Raw genomic sequence first — 17,731 nt, forward strand, 5'->3', positions numbered from 1 at the left:
CCTGTGCAAACATATACATGGGAGAAGGAAGCACCAGGTACACCCCCTCCAGCTCATGAATGAAAGGTGGGGCAGAAATCTAATAAATAATCTGCATCCGTTTGATATACAAGATCTTGGAGATGTGTGAAATGTAACACGCTGCCCTGAAAAAATTGATAATTGATTCTAAAATTAGTTCCTGTAAAATGTGGTCTCCTAGGCATCAAAGAACTTCTCTTTTCAAAAACGCATTCCCCAGACACTGCCATCACTTCTCTCCTTTCATTATCTCCCCCACCAGAGAAGGATCTTGGAATATTTTTGTTTTGAAATAGTGTTTATTCTTATTTGGACTTATTTATATTGCTTGAAAGTTGCTTCAGGTGGAGTTTCTTCCTGAAAAGTGAAATATAAACAATTGTAATACATAAATATTTGTTTTCATCTTCCAGTTGTGCAGGTACATTCACTCAGTCACTTTACATCTGGAAGGGCTGTTTTAATTGTAATCTGCCTTGAATGTTCTTTCTGAACAAACAGGCAGCATGTCAATCTCATAAAGAAAAGGTGCCTTCTGCATTGTCGACTTTTCAAGCAGGCACTCCGAACTAAAGCAGAGGCCGAGTCTATATTCCTATCTCTATGTTTTTGGTTTTTCATCCCTCAAGCTCCGCCTGCGCATCACTCTATCCTTTTCCATCTTCCTAGGGAAGTCCCGCCTTTATTCATCGCAAGAGGTGGGAGGGCCGGCGCATGCGCCCCGAGGGCGTGCGATCGGCTGTTTACGCCTCCGCAGCGTGTGCCGCCGGCGGTTGGTGGCGGTAGCGGTGACGTAAGCGGAAGGCGGGACCAAGTGGGTGGAAGGGGAAAAGGGAAGACACGGAGTCCGGCAGGCCGCCGGGATGATCCTCTGCGGTGGCCGGAGACCATGGCCCAGCCGAGGCCGCCACGGCTGCATGACAACGGGGGACGAGGTACGTAGGCTGGCGCTTGCTCCGGAGCTGGGCCGCCCGCCGGCTCACGATCTCAAGGGAGGGCGAGGCCTTCGCTGAGGTAACTTGATGCTGTGAGGAGAGAAAGGGGGCGTGGTCCTGGAGGACCCGCCCGCTCCTCCTCTGACGGAGCAGCAGGAGCCAATCGGAAGCGGCGGCTCCGCGAGGAGGCGGGCAATGAGGGACTTATTTGCCCCCTCCTTTTCCCAAGACTCAGAGGCAGCCCCGGGGAGGACGGCCGGGCAGGCAGAAGTTCAACCGGGCAAGCCTTTCGGCTGTTAAAGCCTCTGCTTCCCGCAGGGCGTGGTTACCAGATGGCTTCTCTCGCACGCCTTGTTGAGAGGGGGAAGGAGGCCGCTGCCCCCTCCTGTTGGGCCCCCCCGCCCCGCTGCCCAGAACGTGGGGCAGAGGCAGCTGCCGTCCTTCCGTTCCTTTGAACAGTGAAGAATCTGCTCCCCTGCGGCCCGGTGCTGCAGGTGGCAGCGCGGCCTGCCAGCCTGGCGCGCAGACATCGCGGGGGACCCTCAAGGGCGGGAGCGGAGCGGGCGGGGAAGCGCCGGCGCTCTTCCTCCCGCCCACCGCAGGCCGGCCGCAGGCCTGCGCCGGGGTTTCCAGGGAGCCGCCTATTGTGGCTTGACACGACCCGCTTAGTGGCAACCTGCAGCTCTTGGGGCTGAGATATGGCCAGCTGCAAACCCAGTTCGGGCCATCTGTCATATCTAACCCAGGGCGTTCTCCTCAGAACCCTTACTATCATTATTATTATTCTTCCCGCCTTTTTAATAGGTATTACTCAAGGCAGCAGACGCGTCTAAAGTTCCTCTGTCCCTGGTTTCCTATTAAATCTTTTACACACGCGACAGTTTGTTTTTGCTGGCCTTGCATACTGAGGGGGGAGAACTAGAGTCCCCAGCTGTCCACCAAGGGGACGCGGGGGGGGGGGAGAAAGAGCGCTGCCTCCTGCAGGCGCCAAGGCCGGAGGGCTTCTGGCCTGCTCTACGGACCCTCCAGCAATTTAGCGGTAAACGCAGGTGAGGAGAGCAACAGGGAGTGTTGTAAATCAGTTAGGATTTCCTTGGCAGAAGCTGGAATCAGCATATTGTCAGGAGTTTTGCACTTTGGCACGTTTCTTGCTCAAGTTGCATTTTTAGGCGTTGAGCCTTTGCTGAAAACAAAGAGTAGTGTTCTAAATTTCCAGGTCTGAATGTGTGTGTGTTTTTAATAGCCATTTCAGTCACTGTAATTGTCAGAGGAAGAGTTGATGCTCAAAAGGCACTAATTCCTTTGATGCTAAGGAAATATCTGTATCCACGCGTCTTTGCAGAACAACTGGCCAGAGTTTTATGGTGGCGGTGAGCTGCCAAGTTGAAATAATACAGGTAGTTCTCGACTTACAACCACAATAGGGAACAGAATTTCCATCACTAAGCAATGCGGTTGTTAAGTGAGTCGTGTCCAATTTTACGACCTTTTTTGCCATGGTTGTTAAGTGAATCCAGCTTCACCAATTGACTCTGCTTGTGGGAATTCCCCTGGGAAGGTTACAAATGGCGGTCATGTAACCCTGGGATGAAAGGAAGGCACTTTTTTTCAGTGCTGCTGTAACTTCGAACGGTTGTTAAATGAATGGTTGTAAGTCAAGGACCACCTGTAAGTGCAAAGTACCCTTGACCGTTTCAGGTTTCTGCTTCTTTCCATCCATTGGGGAAATACAAGGATCTAATGCTTCTCTTGGCTTCTAACTATCCATGAACATTACCTTCAATTCAAATGTTGATACTTACCTACATTGATAAGGGGCTGCAAACAGTAAGAGATCATGCTCATTGAGAACTGTGAACAGCTGTTGAAGCAGGGGTGTCTACAGAGGGGGCCAGAAAAATCAAGTTGGTGGCCAAGATAATGCAATCAAAGCCCCCTCCCCCCTTTTTTAACATGTGTCATGCATGATGCACATTCAGAAGGGCTGGGGCTTCAATTACACAGCTGCAGCTGTCATCTTGAGGTTGTTGACCCCACACCCCCAGCAGCCCTGCATTGAAGCAACTAGAATGGTTGCCTGTCAGCTACTGGTCAAGTTTAGAGCTGACATCAAAAGCCTTAAACAAGTTGGAGTGACGTCTGCTTCTTGGGTTGCTTTTCCTTTTTTGGGGGGCAGGTTGGGACTATTTTCCTTTTTTGGGGGGCAGGTTGGGACTATCTTCTATTAAGTCTTTTAGGCACGTGATAGAGCAGTATTTCTCAACCTTGGCAACTTGAAGATGTGTGAACTTCAACTCCCAGAATTCCCCAGCCAGCCATGCTGGCTGGGGAATTCTGGGAGTTGTCCACACATCTTCAAGTTGCCAAGCTTGAGAAACACTGTGGCAGAGGCTGATTTTTTTCACCCACATCTTCCTTGGGTGAATGTTGTTCCCTCCCCAACCTCTCCTTCCTTTTAAAATACATAAATTTCATGTTGAATGTTTTTAACTAGCCATCATTGTATTTGTTTCTATCTCATTTTCTCTTTTATTTTAATTACATACACTGCTTGGAGGTGTTTTCGCAAACAAACGTGGTGCTGAAATGTGTTCACCTGATGACATCCCATAACTGACCTTGGGGACAGCATCTTCACTTTGATGCTAGGAACAAAAATACCATGCTTTTCCATTAGCAGGGCCCTAGAGAAGAACAGGCAGTTAGGACCGGCTGATCCTACTGTAACTCTGGTGCTGCTTCTTTCTCGTGGGTCATTAAGCTGATGGTTCACTACGTTGCCTTGCTAGCCCAGCAAATAAATCCGTAATTCTCTGGCCGAGATTTGAGAAGCTGAATGCAAAGAATCGATTCAGATAGTTGACAGAAACGCCAACTCTGTTTCTGGCTCCGGGCCTGCCCTTTGCTCCGGCAATCTTGCAATTGTGACTCCCAGCAAATGGTGGCTATTGACATTTAAAAAGCCCTGTCACGAGATGACTGAAAAGCTTTTGGAGCATTAGTACAAGAAAGAGCTCCTGTCTCGATGTGATTTATTTGGTGGCTCCGTTGGAATTGGCAGAGCTATTAGCGAAAGGCATAATGTTTGAGTGAGAAGAAAAAATGGAAGGCGCTTTAAGAAACCATTGTAGATACGTCAGAAGGGCTGTCATCCTTAGAAGGTGGAGCAGAAGTTGTTCAGGGTTGTTCCAGGAGATAAAAACAACAGGTTTAACTGACAACATAGTAGTATTGTTGAACAAGAGCTGTTGAACAATGGAAGAGATTGTCTTGAGAGGTGGTACATTCTCCTTCACTGGAAGAGTTTAAACCAGTGCTTCTCAACCTTGACAACTTGAAGATGTGTGGACTTCAACTCCACACATTGTTGAAGTCCACACCTTTTCAAGCTGCCGAGAAGCACTGGTTTAAACAGAGGCTGGGTGTCTACCTGTCAGGGATACAGTGATTCCTGTGCTAGGCAGAGGGTCGATTAGGCTGGTCTATGACTGTAATGAAGATTGATTTGGTTTGACTGGGTGATCCCTTCCAACTCTATATTTGCGACTGTTTTTTTTTTTTTTAATTTGGCATTTGACAGAGTTAAAGAGAAAATAATTTATAAAGAAAAAGGAAGGCATACTGTATGTTGTTCATATAACTTTATAACTTCACATAACCACCCAGCGTCTCTGGAAGTTGGGCAGCATATAGATTTAATACATAAATAAATCTGGTTCTGAGCTTCACTGATCTTCTGTGCTCTGGGTTTTGGATTTTCTTTCTTTCTTCCCCCCCCCCCCCCTTGGATTCTTTGGATTCTCTCTTTTTTAAAAAAAGAAAAAGTATTTCAGGCATGTTTTTGCTGGCTACATTGACAGCTGCATTGCCATAGCTCGCTAACTTTTTTTTAGTTGTAGTTAGGATTGACTTTTTAGGTGGTTTTGTATGTGGTATGAACCCAGAAAATGAGTTAATCCAGTAATCAGGATAAACATATTATGCAAATCTTTGATGTCTATCTCATCTTGTGTCCTATTTTTTTTCTCTACATGCTACTTCTGCTGTCATCATATATTGCCATGTAGCAACTAGGGGAGACAGCGTTCATCTTCCTGTTTTTCAATTAGGAATGGCAGAAATGGAAGACAGGATTGAAGTTAAAAATCCCAATGATGGGATTTTCCTATAAAGCAAATTCAGCATGGTGCTATAAGATCATGAGATGAGGCTTAGCTGAAAAGAATTCTCCTGCTTTAGGCATCTCCCAAATTGCAAAGCAGTTTTTGGGCTGACTAAGGTCAGTGAAACAACATTATAGCATCAGTATTCGTCCTTTTACAATTTGTATTTAACCATTTTTCTGTTCATTTGGCCTACTTATTCCGAAATGTATTTGGGTCAAGTATCCTGATACGTTTCAGTGTTATATTCTTTAGAACTTGTGAAATTCACACCATCTCACCACCCACAGCTGGACAGGCCGGATAGTTACATATTCCAGTTTTTAAGATGCTTTTGTAAATATCAAGGATTCAAATAATTTAGGTTAGTAGGTGTTCTAACAAATCCAGGCTAAATGACAGTAGTTTCCAGATTAAACCCTTCCAATCAGACTGTTTGAATATGAATTCTAAAAGTGGACTTTAGGGATGAAAGTAGGACAAAGGGAATGTTATGAAAGAGGCTTTAAATGCAAACAGGTTGTGCTACTTTGTTCTGGACTCATTCAGGCTATTGTGGGGGGTTTTTTTCCAGTAGTTTCCTTGTCCTGGTGATGATGAAGCATGTAAAATAAATAGGTGATGATTACCCACTTTTTCCTGGCTTTAATCGGGATGTGTAGCTGCAAATCGTTATTTAAATGCAAAACATCTAGGCCAGTGTTTCTCAACCTTGGGAACTTCAAGAGGTATGGACTTCAACTCCCAGAATTCCCTAGCCAGCATGGCTGGCTAGGGAATTCTGGGAGTTGAAGTCCACACATCTTCAAGTTGTCAAGGTTGAAAAACAGTGGTCTAGGAGCATTGGATACTTTTCACCTTTGCTGCTTTACATTGTTAAAAATAAATTAAATCTCATTTTTTTATAAAAGGTGGATGCTGTGTTCCTAAAAAAGCATTCTTCTAAAATGGGAATGTTTGTTTTGTCAGTTGCCTTTATGGTTATGAAGCAAGGATGTGACTACATTCTGAAAATCCATGTGAGGTGGCTAGACTGATGTCTGTTGGACTTCCTTTTTGCCCCTGGCGGGCTTTGATGTTGAGTTGAGGCCAGTGCCAGTTGGTGGGAGAAATGGGACTTGACTAATTCGTACTTGGGTTTTACTGTATGTCTCTTTCAGATTTTGACGCAAAGCAAAAGAGAAAAATAGCCGAGATCTACCAAGTGCTAAACAATGAGCCTGTTGACATTGCTCCCCTCCGGCGCATGGCTATCAGCGAAGGAGGTCTCCTCGTGGATGAGATTCGCTGCAAAGTATGGCCCAAACTGCTCAACGTGAACATAGATGACCTGCTCCCTACACCAGGTGAAGGCCCCTGGCTCTTGCCACCACCTGCCAAGCCTTGGAGCGTAGGGGTGGGGTGTGAGCCCACCTACATCGAGGGCGTTCCAGCAGATCTCTCTTCTGTTGCTTCTCATAAACTCATGGTTGTTTTTTGACAGCCCTTCTGACATGTGTAGGCTATGAAAAGCAAATCAGAAATCACTAGGATCTTAAAGAATTTAAAATGTCCAGAGTCCTGTAAGAGTTTCCGTAGTTTTAGGCTGTACAGATGGCAATGTCTATACAGAGTCCAAGTGTGTATGACGGATGGCATTGTCATGGTTTATTTTTTTCAGTGAAGAGGAAGCTGCTTTGCAGAGATTATAGGGGGAGAGCCGTGTTAGTCTATGGTGGCAAAAAATCAGGAGTCTGGTAGCACCTTTTCCAACTAACCAATGTTATTAAAAGGCACAGGTTTTTGTGAGCTGCAGTGTGTGCCTTTTAATAAAATTGGTTAGTTGGAAAGCCAAACTCCTTGTGATTTTCTGCTTTGCAGAGATGTCGGATGATAAAGCGGTTCTCACTTGAAGTCTTTATGGTTTAATTGCATATTTTCTTAGCTTCCGAGCCTTTCTTTGTAAGTATAATTAACTGTAACATCCTTTGCTGTTCCTCTTAGAGGAAGAACTTCGGGAGAATAGCAAAGATTATCAGCAAGTATTGTTGGATGTGAGGCGATCCCTCCGACGTTTCCCTCCAGGTATCGTGAACAATCAATCCTCTTTCTGACCACGAAGCTCCTGAGTGTCTTGCAGAATTACTTCAGTTGAGACAGGCTCATTTACTGCAGCATCCCCCAGAGAAGCATAAGGGTTACAGTTCTGCAGCAGCCTGCTGTTCGTTCTGCAGCTCTGCTGACTCTTCCTGCAGAACGGTTGTTCCCAGGCTTCCTTGCTAAAAAACCAGGAGAGCTGAATGTTCTCATGTTACAGGATCCCTTCCCAGCTTAACCTAGCACTTGCGATATTGTGGCTATAGCAACACCCCAGTCAGTCTTTAGAGAGGCCTTCCCCTGGTTTATCTGCCTTGGGTTTCCTCTTGGCCAGTGGGGTATTGCTTCAGCAGTGCTAAACGGGTTGCTTTTAGCTACTGATTGCAACGTGTTGGGCTGCTCTTAAACCACAAGTTCTTATCATGCTATTTGTTTGCTAACGCACCCAAAGTAAGTCATGCTTAAAACTGCACTAAAGGTTTTGGTACACCCTGTATAGAAAAAGGACCAGGTTTTTGTACTTGTTACTCACCGAATCAGGAACTGATCTGGCAGCCCAGGGCATTTGGAGCTGAAACATTAGGAGCCTGTTTGTAAAGTGTAATTGTTGAACCATAATTCTTCCTGCACAATGGCTAGTAAAAGTGTCTCCCATTTGGATTTGCAATTCAAATCAACTAAATACAGAAACATACTGTACAAAGTGTTCATCTGCTGAATGTGACTGGGGATTGCCCTCACTCGGTAATGTGTGCAGCATTGCATTTCCCTGTCCTGCTGCTCTCAGAGCCCGTTGCGACTTGAGATGCTAGAGCAGTGTTTCTCAACCTCAGCAACTTTAAGATGTGTGGACTTCAACTCCCAGAATTCCCTATCCAGCCATCTTAGAGCCAGATATCTAAAACCTTCTGCCTTTGCCATTTCTCTTTCCATCTGGGCACTGGAGCTATATTGATGCTTCATGAGGCCAAGGCTGTCTTTTGATTGGAGGAAAAATAAATTATATGGGAAGTGTGCTCGGATTCCTTGGATCATAGGATATCCACTATCAGGCAGGGATGCTGAAAAACTAGCAACAGCTGACTAGACTTTGTTGCAGAAGAATCAAGGACAAGAAGCAACATTTTAAGCAAACAGCGCCTTTGCTTTCACAAGTTCAGCCGTGCAGGAATTGTGTGCCATATTTTAAGGATGATGATGGGAATGACGACATCATAAACCCAGAAATCTCCTGTCAATTTTACTTGCTGCTCTTTAGCACGAATCCAGAAAGATAGCAATAGGTCGTCAGTCCTAGCCTGGCAGTTCCTATAGGGGAATAGGATTCGGATAAGCTGGTTTCTCTGCTTCTTCCTTCTTGCATTGCCTCCCTGTGCTCACTCATTCTCTTTCCCTCCCCCTAGATATGCCAGATGAGCAAAGGGAGGGACTGCAGGAAGAGTTGATAGACTGCATCCTGCAAGTTCTGCAGCGCAACCCACAGCTCCATTATTACCAGGGCTACCATGACATCGTGGTCACATTTCTTCTCGTCGTGGGGGAGAGAGTGGCCGCCACCCTTGTGGAAAAACTTTCAACCCATCACCTCAGGTACCCTTTTATCTGTCAGAATATCTGTAGCTCAGTTTGCAGGCCTAATCATAGCTCCTGGGTTGCTGGTCAGCATGAACATTTGGTTCTAGAGACAGGGTTTGGTTTCTGGTTTTTGCTTTTTAATATTGCATTGCTTACTATAGAAACCAGGAAACAAACATAGATACAAAAGAAATATGAGAATGAGAAAAGAAATAGATCTAATGCAGTGCAGGTATTATACAAAATAGCTCTGGTTTAAACAACACATACCCACGCAGAATAATATTTCATCTTGAATCTTTCCAATTCAAAAGCAGAGAGTAAACACATCCTGTGCTCTCCATCCTGCATTTAAAATCCAGAATAGCAATATTTTTCCACTCTAATGCAACAATCCTTTTTGCTACACTCGTGTATAATATGATCCAAACTTCTTTCTAAATCTTTACATAGCATATTTTTGGTATCTAGTTCCAACATCATGTTCACATCTTTAACCCTTACTTCCTTTCCCAAAACCAAATGAACAAACTTCTGAACTTTAAACCAAAACAGGACAACCGTAGGACACACCCAAATCATGACTCAACATCCCCTCCACTAATAGCAAAATGGCTGACCATCGGCCTTTCCTAAACATCCTTTGAGGAGTACAATAAACTACTATTTTCTTGAATTGCAGTTTGCGTCACTTGTACTGTGTCCTTAGTGTTGTTCCTTCTCAGTGATGTCGGGGGAGGCAGGGTGCGGCTTCACCATTGTTGCATTATAGCTTGGCTAATCCTGTGTTGGTTGCAGGGATTTTATGGATCCAACGATGGATAACACCAAGCACATCTTAAATTACCTGATGCCCATTATAGACCAAGTGAACCCGGATCTCCACGATTTCATGCAGAGGTAGACTAAGTTTGGGGACTTCCTTTTCTTTCAAGTATCCAACAAACCTGGGGCCCTGGAAATCCCGTTGTTGCTGTAACTGGAACTGTGCTGGTGGTTTCCTTGGTGCTTGTCCTGCAAGGTTCTTGGTAGGAGAAACAGAACTTGGTGAATGCTATGAATCTCTTAGTGACTTCCAGACCTTCCCTACTAGTATGATCTGCTGGATTCTGGTTCAACCTGGGCCACCTTCATAGAAGATACCATGCACTCTTGTTCCTAAATTGCTCTTCAGATCAGGAATTCCTGTGTAATATCTAAGTGAGTTATCCTGTAAGCGTGTTAGAATCAGCATGTCTTCAGTGGACAGAATAGTAAAAAACACTCCATTCTTTTCTCATCCAGATTTCAACATCAGTTGTTCACAAGCGTGGAAGTTTTTGTTTAGTCCCATTCCCAATGTTTCGTGCTAAGATGTGGTTTGAGGTAGACATATTTTGTAAATTAAGTCACAGTGGCTAGATTCACAGATTCTGCAGAGCTCTCAGACCCATTGCCTGAACCACAATGGTTGGTTCACACTGTACATAAAATGTGAGCAAACCACATGTCACTTAGCACAGAACACGACTCTGCAAAATAATTTTTTCCACCAGGCTGTGGATTTGTTTACTTCTTCACTCCTGCTGCTTTGTAAAATGCCCTGAAATGCAATTTTTAAAAAATTTGTTTGCATATTTGAAGCATTTTAACATGCCTATTTGAGCACAGATATACCCATCAGATAATGTATACCATAAAATTCACAATCCAGTGACATTTCTAATGAATTTTAAATCTCTGGAACCATTATAAGAAAAATATTAACCCTTGGTTTTAAAAATGCCTATTGGGAGAGAGAAATGTTAGTTGTACCTTCCAAAGAGAGGATATTCTAGGATCTCTGGAACCAAGCCAAGGCCTGTTTTGCAGAATACGTACTACTTATGCACCAAAATGTTTCACAGAGTGAAAAGAGGCTGAAACTGGGATCCTGGGTCACCAAAGAACAGTGCAGTCTGTTTGTGGGAACTGTTGTCTCTTGATAGAGCCCTTTCTGGGCCCGACACTCCACAGCCACCAGCAAGACTTCCTCTCTCCAGCTTCAGTCATTGGGATGGTGCGTGGGAAGTTTTTCCGAAGCAAGGAATTTGGGGTTTGGTCTCTGAAGGGAGTTGATGCAGCTTGCCTGGTGCAGCAGTCCCTTTCTAAAGCAGGACTGGGATGTCAGGCAGTTGGGCTGGATAGCTGGTCTTGGGGGTAGGGTTGGTAATCATTTGGGAAACTTCTGCTGCTTCTGAATGTGATTTTATAGGGACACATTTAATTTTTATTAGTGTTAATGTTTTGAACTGAGCAAGAAGTTCCTATGACTCCTTACGGAGTCCCCCCCCAAGAATTTAACCTCAAAATTGGGGTGGGGGTAGCTGTGGATCCAACTGGTACCTTCTTTTTCAGGCTCAACTGGTGTTTCCCTTAAAAGAAAAAGGGAAACACCAGCTGCAGCCGTGTCTATGCTCTGAGGAAAGGAAAAAGAGTCAGATCTGTTTCCTGGGTGGCAGGCTTTTCATATGGAACTTTCTTTCCTTTTTTGCACAGGGCCGAAGTGGGAACCATCTTTGCCCTCAGCTGGCTGATCACTTGGTTTGGACACGTCTTGTCTGACTTCAGGCACGTGGTGCGGTTATATGACTTCTTCCTAGCCTGTCACCCGCTGATGCCCATCTACTTTGCAGCAGTGGTAGGTGACAGCAGGGAAAACGAATTGGACCAAGCATTGATTTTAAACGGAGAAGGAGAAGGAGAGCCATTGTGAATAGGACCAAAGTTTTATTGGTCTCTAGTCCTGTGATCCCAGAGGGGCCAACCAGGAGCCTCTCAGAACCCCAAAAGGAGGGCATGAAGCATAACAGCATCTGACTCAACCTTTTCATCAGGGAACATCCCCTTCCCTTCCCTTCCCTTCCCTTCCCTTCCCTTCCCTTCCCTTCCCTTCCCTTCCCTTCCCTTCCCTTCCCTTCCCTTCCCTTCCCTTCCCTTCCCTTCCCTTCCCTTCCCTTCCCTTCCCTTCCTCCATCTTCCTACCTGAACTTACAAGACACGCCAGTTAGAACTGACTCGGAGTGGCATACAATTTTCTGTCAGCCACGGCAAAAACATACAGGAGAAAATAGTATCATCATATAAGATAATCAATAAAATCACCTATATAAGAGCCAAAAACAACAGCTCAAGGAAAAAAATATCATTCGGACCCAAGGCCTGTTTAAATAGTGAGGTCATATATATAGTCATCATGACTATATAGTCTTCATAACCTTATTTTCCATGAATTTGGCTTGTGCATTTTAAAGCCGTCCCAAGCAATAAGAACTGTTCCAGCTTATAGCAACATATTGTACACGTGGGCGAGTAGTGGTTTCTTTTATCTCTTCTGAATCTTTCAACATTCAGGTTTTAATTGATGGTATTCAGATGTTATTTCTTCACAGCTGCCTTTTCCACACCCTAAACTTCAACATTTCCACCAGGTCCCCCTTTATACTTGTCCTTCCTTCTGGAATAAAAAGCCTCAGCCTTTCATATCTGCTTCTACTGAACTTCACTGAAGTTTTTTTAATGCCTTTTCCCCCATTCACAGAAGAGAGATGCTGACGTGCAAAGCGGATATACCACGTCCAGACATGATTCTGCCCCACTGAAAAGGGCAATGTAAGGGATGTCCATGCCTAGTAAGACAAGGGAAGAGCCCTTGTGGTAGGCTTCAGTAGAAGCCTTTGGACTCCTTGTCATAGACCAGGAAGAGGGAAACGCTGGTGCTGCCAGTTGGCCAAAGTGAGTTCCTGGGTGCTGCTTCTCTTTGCAGATTGTGCTCCATCGGGCATCAGAAGTTCTGGCCTGCGACTGTGACATGGCTTCCGTCCACCATCTCTTATCCCAGATTCCCCAGGATCTTCCTTACGAGACACTCATCAGTCGGGCTGGAGACCTCTTTGTTCAGTTTCCCCCATCAAAGCTTGCTCAGGAAGCTGCTCAGCAGCAAGCCGAGAGGTGAGGAAAGGCCCCTGGAGTTTTTGCCAGGCAGGGTCCATGCCGCCATCCCTGAAGGAGGACTGAGATGAGCCTTAGTGGCACTCAGTCCACGTGTTTGCTCCTTGCCCTTGGAGAGTAAAGAGAGAGGAAGGGAGGGGGGTTGACATTCGGAACACTCTGTCCTCCTATTTCCCTTCTTCCCAGTAAAAGCCCTGTGAGATAGGTTGAGATGGAAGAGTGCGAGCTGCTCCCAGGGCTGAGGGTGGACCTGAACCAAGGTCTCCCGACTCCTGATCTGGGACCTTCTGGAATAGGTCCTTTAGAACATCCTAGAAACTGATTTCAGCTGCCATTCTTGGGAGCAGAACCAAAGTGAGCCTCCTGCTCAGACCAGGATTAGGATTAGGAGAGCCAGTGGAATGTAGCGATTAAGGTGTTTTCACTGGGACCGGGAAGACCCAAGATCAAGTGGTCACTCAATCGTGGAGCTCCATGATCCATGTTGTGGCATGCCCTGCGTACCAGCTTCTCCCTGGACAGAAAAAGTGGGGTACAGTATAAGGGTAGCATCAGACCTGGTTGGCATTTGGATGCAGAATGTGTGTCCATATAATTGCCACCTGTCGAGCTCAACCTGAAGAATTCTCCACCCCCAGCTAGGTGGCCATGTCTGGCTGGCATTATCTGAGCTCAGTAGTTAAGCTTGTCCAGGCCCGGTTAATACTTAGATGGGAGGCCACCAAGGTATGTATGTATGTATGTATGTATGTGTTTGTTTGTTTGTTTGTTTGTTTGTTTGGCTTGTATGCCGCCCATCTCCCCCACGGGTGACTCTGGGCAGCTCACAATAAAAAAGAAAAAACACAATTCTCTCCAAGATGGCTAAAAACTATAAATAATTAAAAAACATATTAAAAATGCCCTTAAAAACCTCCTCTAATTTTGGCCCTATAAAAACCTGTAAGATGCTGGGGGGGGGAACCCATCATCCCACCAGCCATCTCCACAGGTGCGGGCCCCCCTCTGGCCCCCAGGCCTTCTGGCAAAGCCAGGATTTAATACCAGGGCTATAGGCCAATCTGGGAAGCTGAAAAAAAAATACCAGAAAAAGGTAGTTCCATGTTGCTGTGGAGAAGCCACATGGACATTCCAGATGGCCTGGAGCTAAGCTTGATTAAGAGGAGTTTTCCTGTTATTTCCTTAGTAATAACAAGCGTGCTCAGGAGCCGTCTGCTTCTCCTTGCCATTGTCTGTGGTGATCTAATCCTATTGAGGTGTCCCCAAAGGAAAATTAATATTGTGAAAGGGCCCCATCTGTGAAATGACTAAGTATCCAAGATAAAGCAAGGGTTTGGATGCTCTCATGGGGACATCTTATCCCTGATGTTGGAGGGAGGAATTCCCTTGTCTTTCCTCCTCAGAGTATTCCTTATTTATTGCACAACCGAAGTCCATCAAGAAGTCCCCTCTGTTCTCTACCATGGGAAAGATTCTCCCCTCTGAGGGTTTCCAACAACATTCCTCACCTCCTTTTTCTTCTTCCCATTCAGAACGGCGGCTTCCACCTTCAAAGACTTCGAGCTGGCTTCAGCCCAGCAGCGGCCCGACACCATTCTCCGGCAGCGCTTCCGAGAACGACTCCGAGCTGAGGAGAGCGCCAAATCACTCTTGGCGACAAAACCAAGGACCAACCGCTTTGTCAAGCTGGCAGTGATGGGGCTGACGGTAGCACTGGGGGCAGCAGCTCTGGCTGTGGTAAAGAGCGCCCTTGAATGGGCACCCAAATTCGAACTGCAAATATTTCCCTAGGAAGGAAGGAAGGCACTCCCTCTCTCATCTCCTGCCAGATGGTCCACAGGCTGGCAGCCATCTCTGCAGAAGGCAAGCTTTCAGGGTTTTCAGGGTAGCGGCCACAAATCAGTTCTCTTCCACGAGCAGCCTTTGGAATAGAGGAGGACAGTTGCCTTGGGCTGCCACAGGCTGGATGGTCCCAATTTTGCTGGCTTTTTTGGCCAGCTGACCCAAGTGGCAATTGACCATTTTGTACTCCATGAAGACCTCTTCTGTCCTCCGGCTTCCACTTGATGAAAAGGGAAGACATTTATTCAGAGAAAAGCGGTGGTGTTCCTGCAGTTTTAACTGAATGAGAGACCTGACTTAGATAAGCTTTGGGAATCTCAGTACCCTCTCCAAACGATTCCATTGTCTGTCTTATCAAAAATGGAAGAGGGCAGCTAGTTTCTGGGCAGTTGCAACAGCAGAACTGGACTCCTGCTGGCTCTCCTTTGGACATCTGCTGTGTTAGCTAGAAAGGGAGCAGCAGGAAAGTGGGTCTTGTTATAGCATGGAATAGATCTTCTTGGGACTTTCAAAATGTCTGTTGCTATCAAAGTTGAAAATCAGTAATAATTACCCAAATCAAAGTGGGATATGCGGAACTTTCCCTGACAGAAAATGGGAGTTTCTCTTTGCCTGCATGAAGGACTCTCACAGAGATGGTTCACTTTATCCCATGCACTCTGTCAGTGATTCCCCACTCCCCCACTCTACTTCCTCTAGAAAAGCCTCTCACAAGTGTCCTTACCCAACCTTTGCTACTTTTGGCAAACAAGTTCTTGGCCATCTTGGAAGCCACCAGCCAAGAGTAAGCATCTGAAGAGTAAGAGCCACCCCCCCTACCTTCAATGCCCAAGCCAAGGATTGCTCACTTTGTCAGGTTGGCACCAGCGGGTAATGCATTGAGCAAAGAGAGGATGACTGGACAGCTGAGCATCGAGGTTTGCAGCAAGCTCATCCTGCCATGTTCTTCAGGCTGGAGGATGAGCCCACAATGTCCTTCAGAAGTTCCACCTCATGGAAAGACCTAGAGCTCAGCTTTGTGTGTGCTTCTTTAAAACCATTGCACTTAATTCTGCTGTGTGCTGAGATTGGCTTATACTGGAAGACAGGTGACCAGGGCACCCACAGCAAGTTGTCTTTCCCATGTGCTTGCTGGCCTTCTCTTCTGGACAAGCTCGGGAGTGATGCAAGAAGGACTGTGCCTTCCTCCAGGGGTTGGATTGGGCTTGTGGATCTAAAGACCACCTTAACTAAGAAGCTGGATGGACTTGAACCTTTTCTTTGCAGTTGCAGTTGCAGTACGGTTGTTCAGCAGTTTCTAGGCAGATCAGCCATTTGTCTCCCAACTTGTTTAATGACGAATTTTGGACTCTACCATACCTCTGAAGCTGGAGGGGACCATTGGTACTCTTTCCCCAAAAACTGGGGTCTAAATACAGTGTCATATCATGAGAAAGAACTGGGCGTGAGGTGGTGCCATCAGAAGAGCAGTGACGAAAAGGGATGAGGCAAGTCATGCTGTGGCCAAGAGGAGGCCTCTAAGAGAAGGGGGCCTGTGTAGGTGGCTGGGGAATCCCTGAGCTCGTGTTCAAGAAAAGCACTTTACAAAAATCAGTCCTAAAAGAAGAATGAGGCCATGGCAGAGAATGGCCTTTGTAGAGAGAAATACTAAGGCAGGAAACACTCCCTCCCTTTCTTTGTAGTGGCCTATTGATTTCTGGTTTGTTAGAGTAGAGGCATTTCCTCCTCCTCCTGCTGGATCTGTTATAGTAACCAACCAAAACTCCAGATTTTAGCCCTAAAATTTGCTGTAACTATAGGAAGTGAAACATGCAGTGATTAGAAAGAGAAATTCTATTTCATGCTTTCATTGTATTTTGTAAGAACTGTCTTACCAGTTCAGCTTCGGTCAGCAGAATCTAGCAGTGCTATTTTTGGAGAAGGTTTTGTTAAGGCTTGAGTAATTTCCTCTCCCTCCCTCTCAACCCACACCCAGAGTCCTACCCATAGAAAACCAGGCATCAAGGAACATTTGGCAAAAGGATGCTCTATCTTCATAGGAGCAATTTGGACTTTGCCCTGCAGTCTAGAAAAAAACTTTGCCCTTGGATTTTGCTGGTTATTCACACTTCTGTTGGACAGAGGAAAGGACAGTGATGCACATCTGCTGAGGACCTGGCCTCCTCCAAGGGTGAATTAACTGGGACACCACTGCCAGGGTGAAGCTGGGAAGAGGGGAACAGACGAGGCTTGGAGGCTCCACCATCTGTAGGTGACCCTTTTCCTTTGCTGCTATTCAGGCAGGAGGGTACACCTCCAGGGGTGTGGGCTTCTGGCCTGCCTGGTTACCAGTTTCTGACAAAGCAGCCTGGCAGCATTTGCTCTGAATACCAGCTGATGGGACACTTCAACTTTACGTGATCCTGTGCTTGTCAACAGAGCAATTGTGACCCTAGAAGTCCGTGGCTTGGGCCCACTGCAGTTGTGTGCCCACCAGTCCAGAGCATCTTGCCCACCTGTCACGTGCTTAACTTCACCCCACAGTGGACAGGCAGGTAGCAAAGCCCAAAAGTTGAGTTAGCAGAGAAAAATGGGGATACCAACAGCCCTCCCGTCGTGCATGGGAATTCCTGGACAGTGTAGCTATTTTGTATACTCTATGTACGTATGTAACATGTAGATTTGTACAGGGCTTGTAATTGTATAAAATAAATAAATGCGGTATTAACTTACTAAAGCACAGGTTGGCAGTGGGCTGTTTTTCAGGAAGATGCCACAGCTCTTCCCCCGGCCACATGAAATAACCAAGGCTTTTCTTCCTTCCCACCCTTCCTCTTCCTCCTTATGCTTTGACTAATCAGTCTTCTATTTCCAGCCTCCCTGGAAACAGGCCCAGGGCAGCTCAGCCAGTGCTCAGTGCAGCTGGGAGACAGTAGCCATCAGCCTCCTCACAGAGGTGAAGGAAACCATGGTTGTGAGATTGTAAAGGCCCCAGTTGGGCACGCTACATGGCCAGCCTGTTTTGGCCAAGGCCAGCCACGTGCCCCCAGGAAATCTTATTGCAGCAGGTTCCCTGGGCTCTGATCTCAAAAGCAAGAACCTTGAGAAATAAATGTCACTTGGAAAGAGTCAAAAGCCACTGCAAAAAAGTAGAATGGAATCTGGAATGTT

General features: G+C 46.0%; 1 protein-coding gene across 2 annotated transcripts; it reads left to right on the top strand.

The window, feature by feature from the left end:
* The first annotated feature begins 814 nt into the window (after window positions 1–814).
* TBC1D20 (TBC1 domain family member 20) lies at window positions 815–17,297 on the top strand. Of its 2 annotated transcripts, none has more exons than XM_007442478.3 (8): window positions 815–956; window positions 6,280–6,465; window positions 7,103–7,183; window positions 8,599–8,785; window positions 9,569–9,670; window positions 11,288–11,429; window positions 12,555–12,739; window positions 14,272–17,297. In XM_007442478.3, the coding sequence occupies exons 1-8, from the start codon at window positions 911–913 to the stop codon at window positions 14,528–14,530; spliced, it is 1,188 nt and encodes a 395-aa protein (XP_007442540.1). In that variant the 5' UTR covers window positions 815–910; the 3' UTR covers window positions 14,531–17,297. The 2 variants fall into 2 exon arrangements, with proteins under 2 accessions (XP_007442540.1, XP_088009568.1); XM_088153442.1 differs by lacking the exon at window positions 815–956 and adding an exon at window positions 1,188–2,005.
* The last annotated feature ends 434 nt before the right edge of the window (window positions 17,298–17,731 follow it).

This window comes from Python bivittatus, unplaced genomic scaffold, assembly GCF_059951505.1.
Source record: "Python bivittatus isolate LINGU-HERP-01145 unplaced genomic scaffold, Pbiv_v1 ctg000700_np1212, whole genome shotgun sequence".
In the NCBI taxonomy this organism is placed as follows: Eukaryota; Metazoa; Chordata; class Lepidosauria; order Squamata; family Pythonidae; genus Python; species Python bivittatus.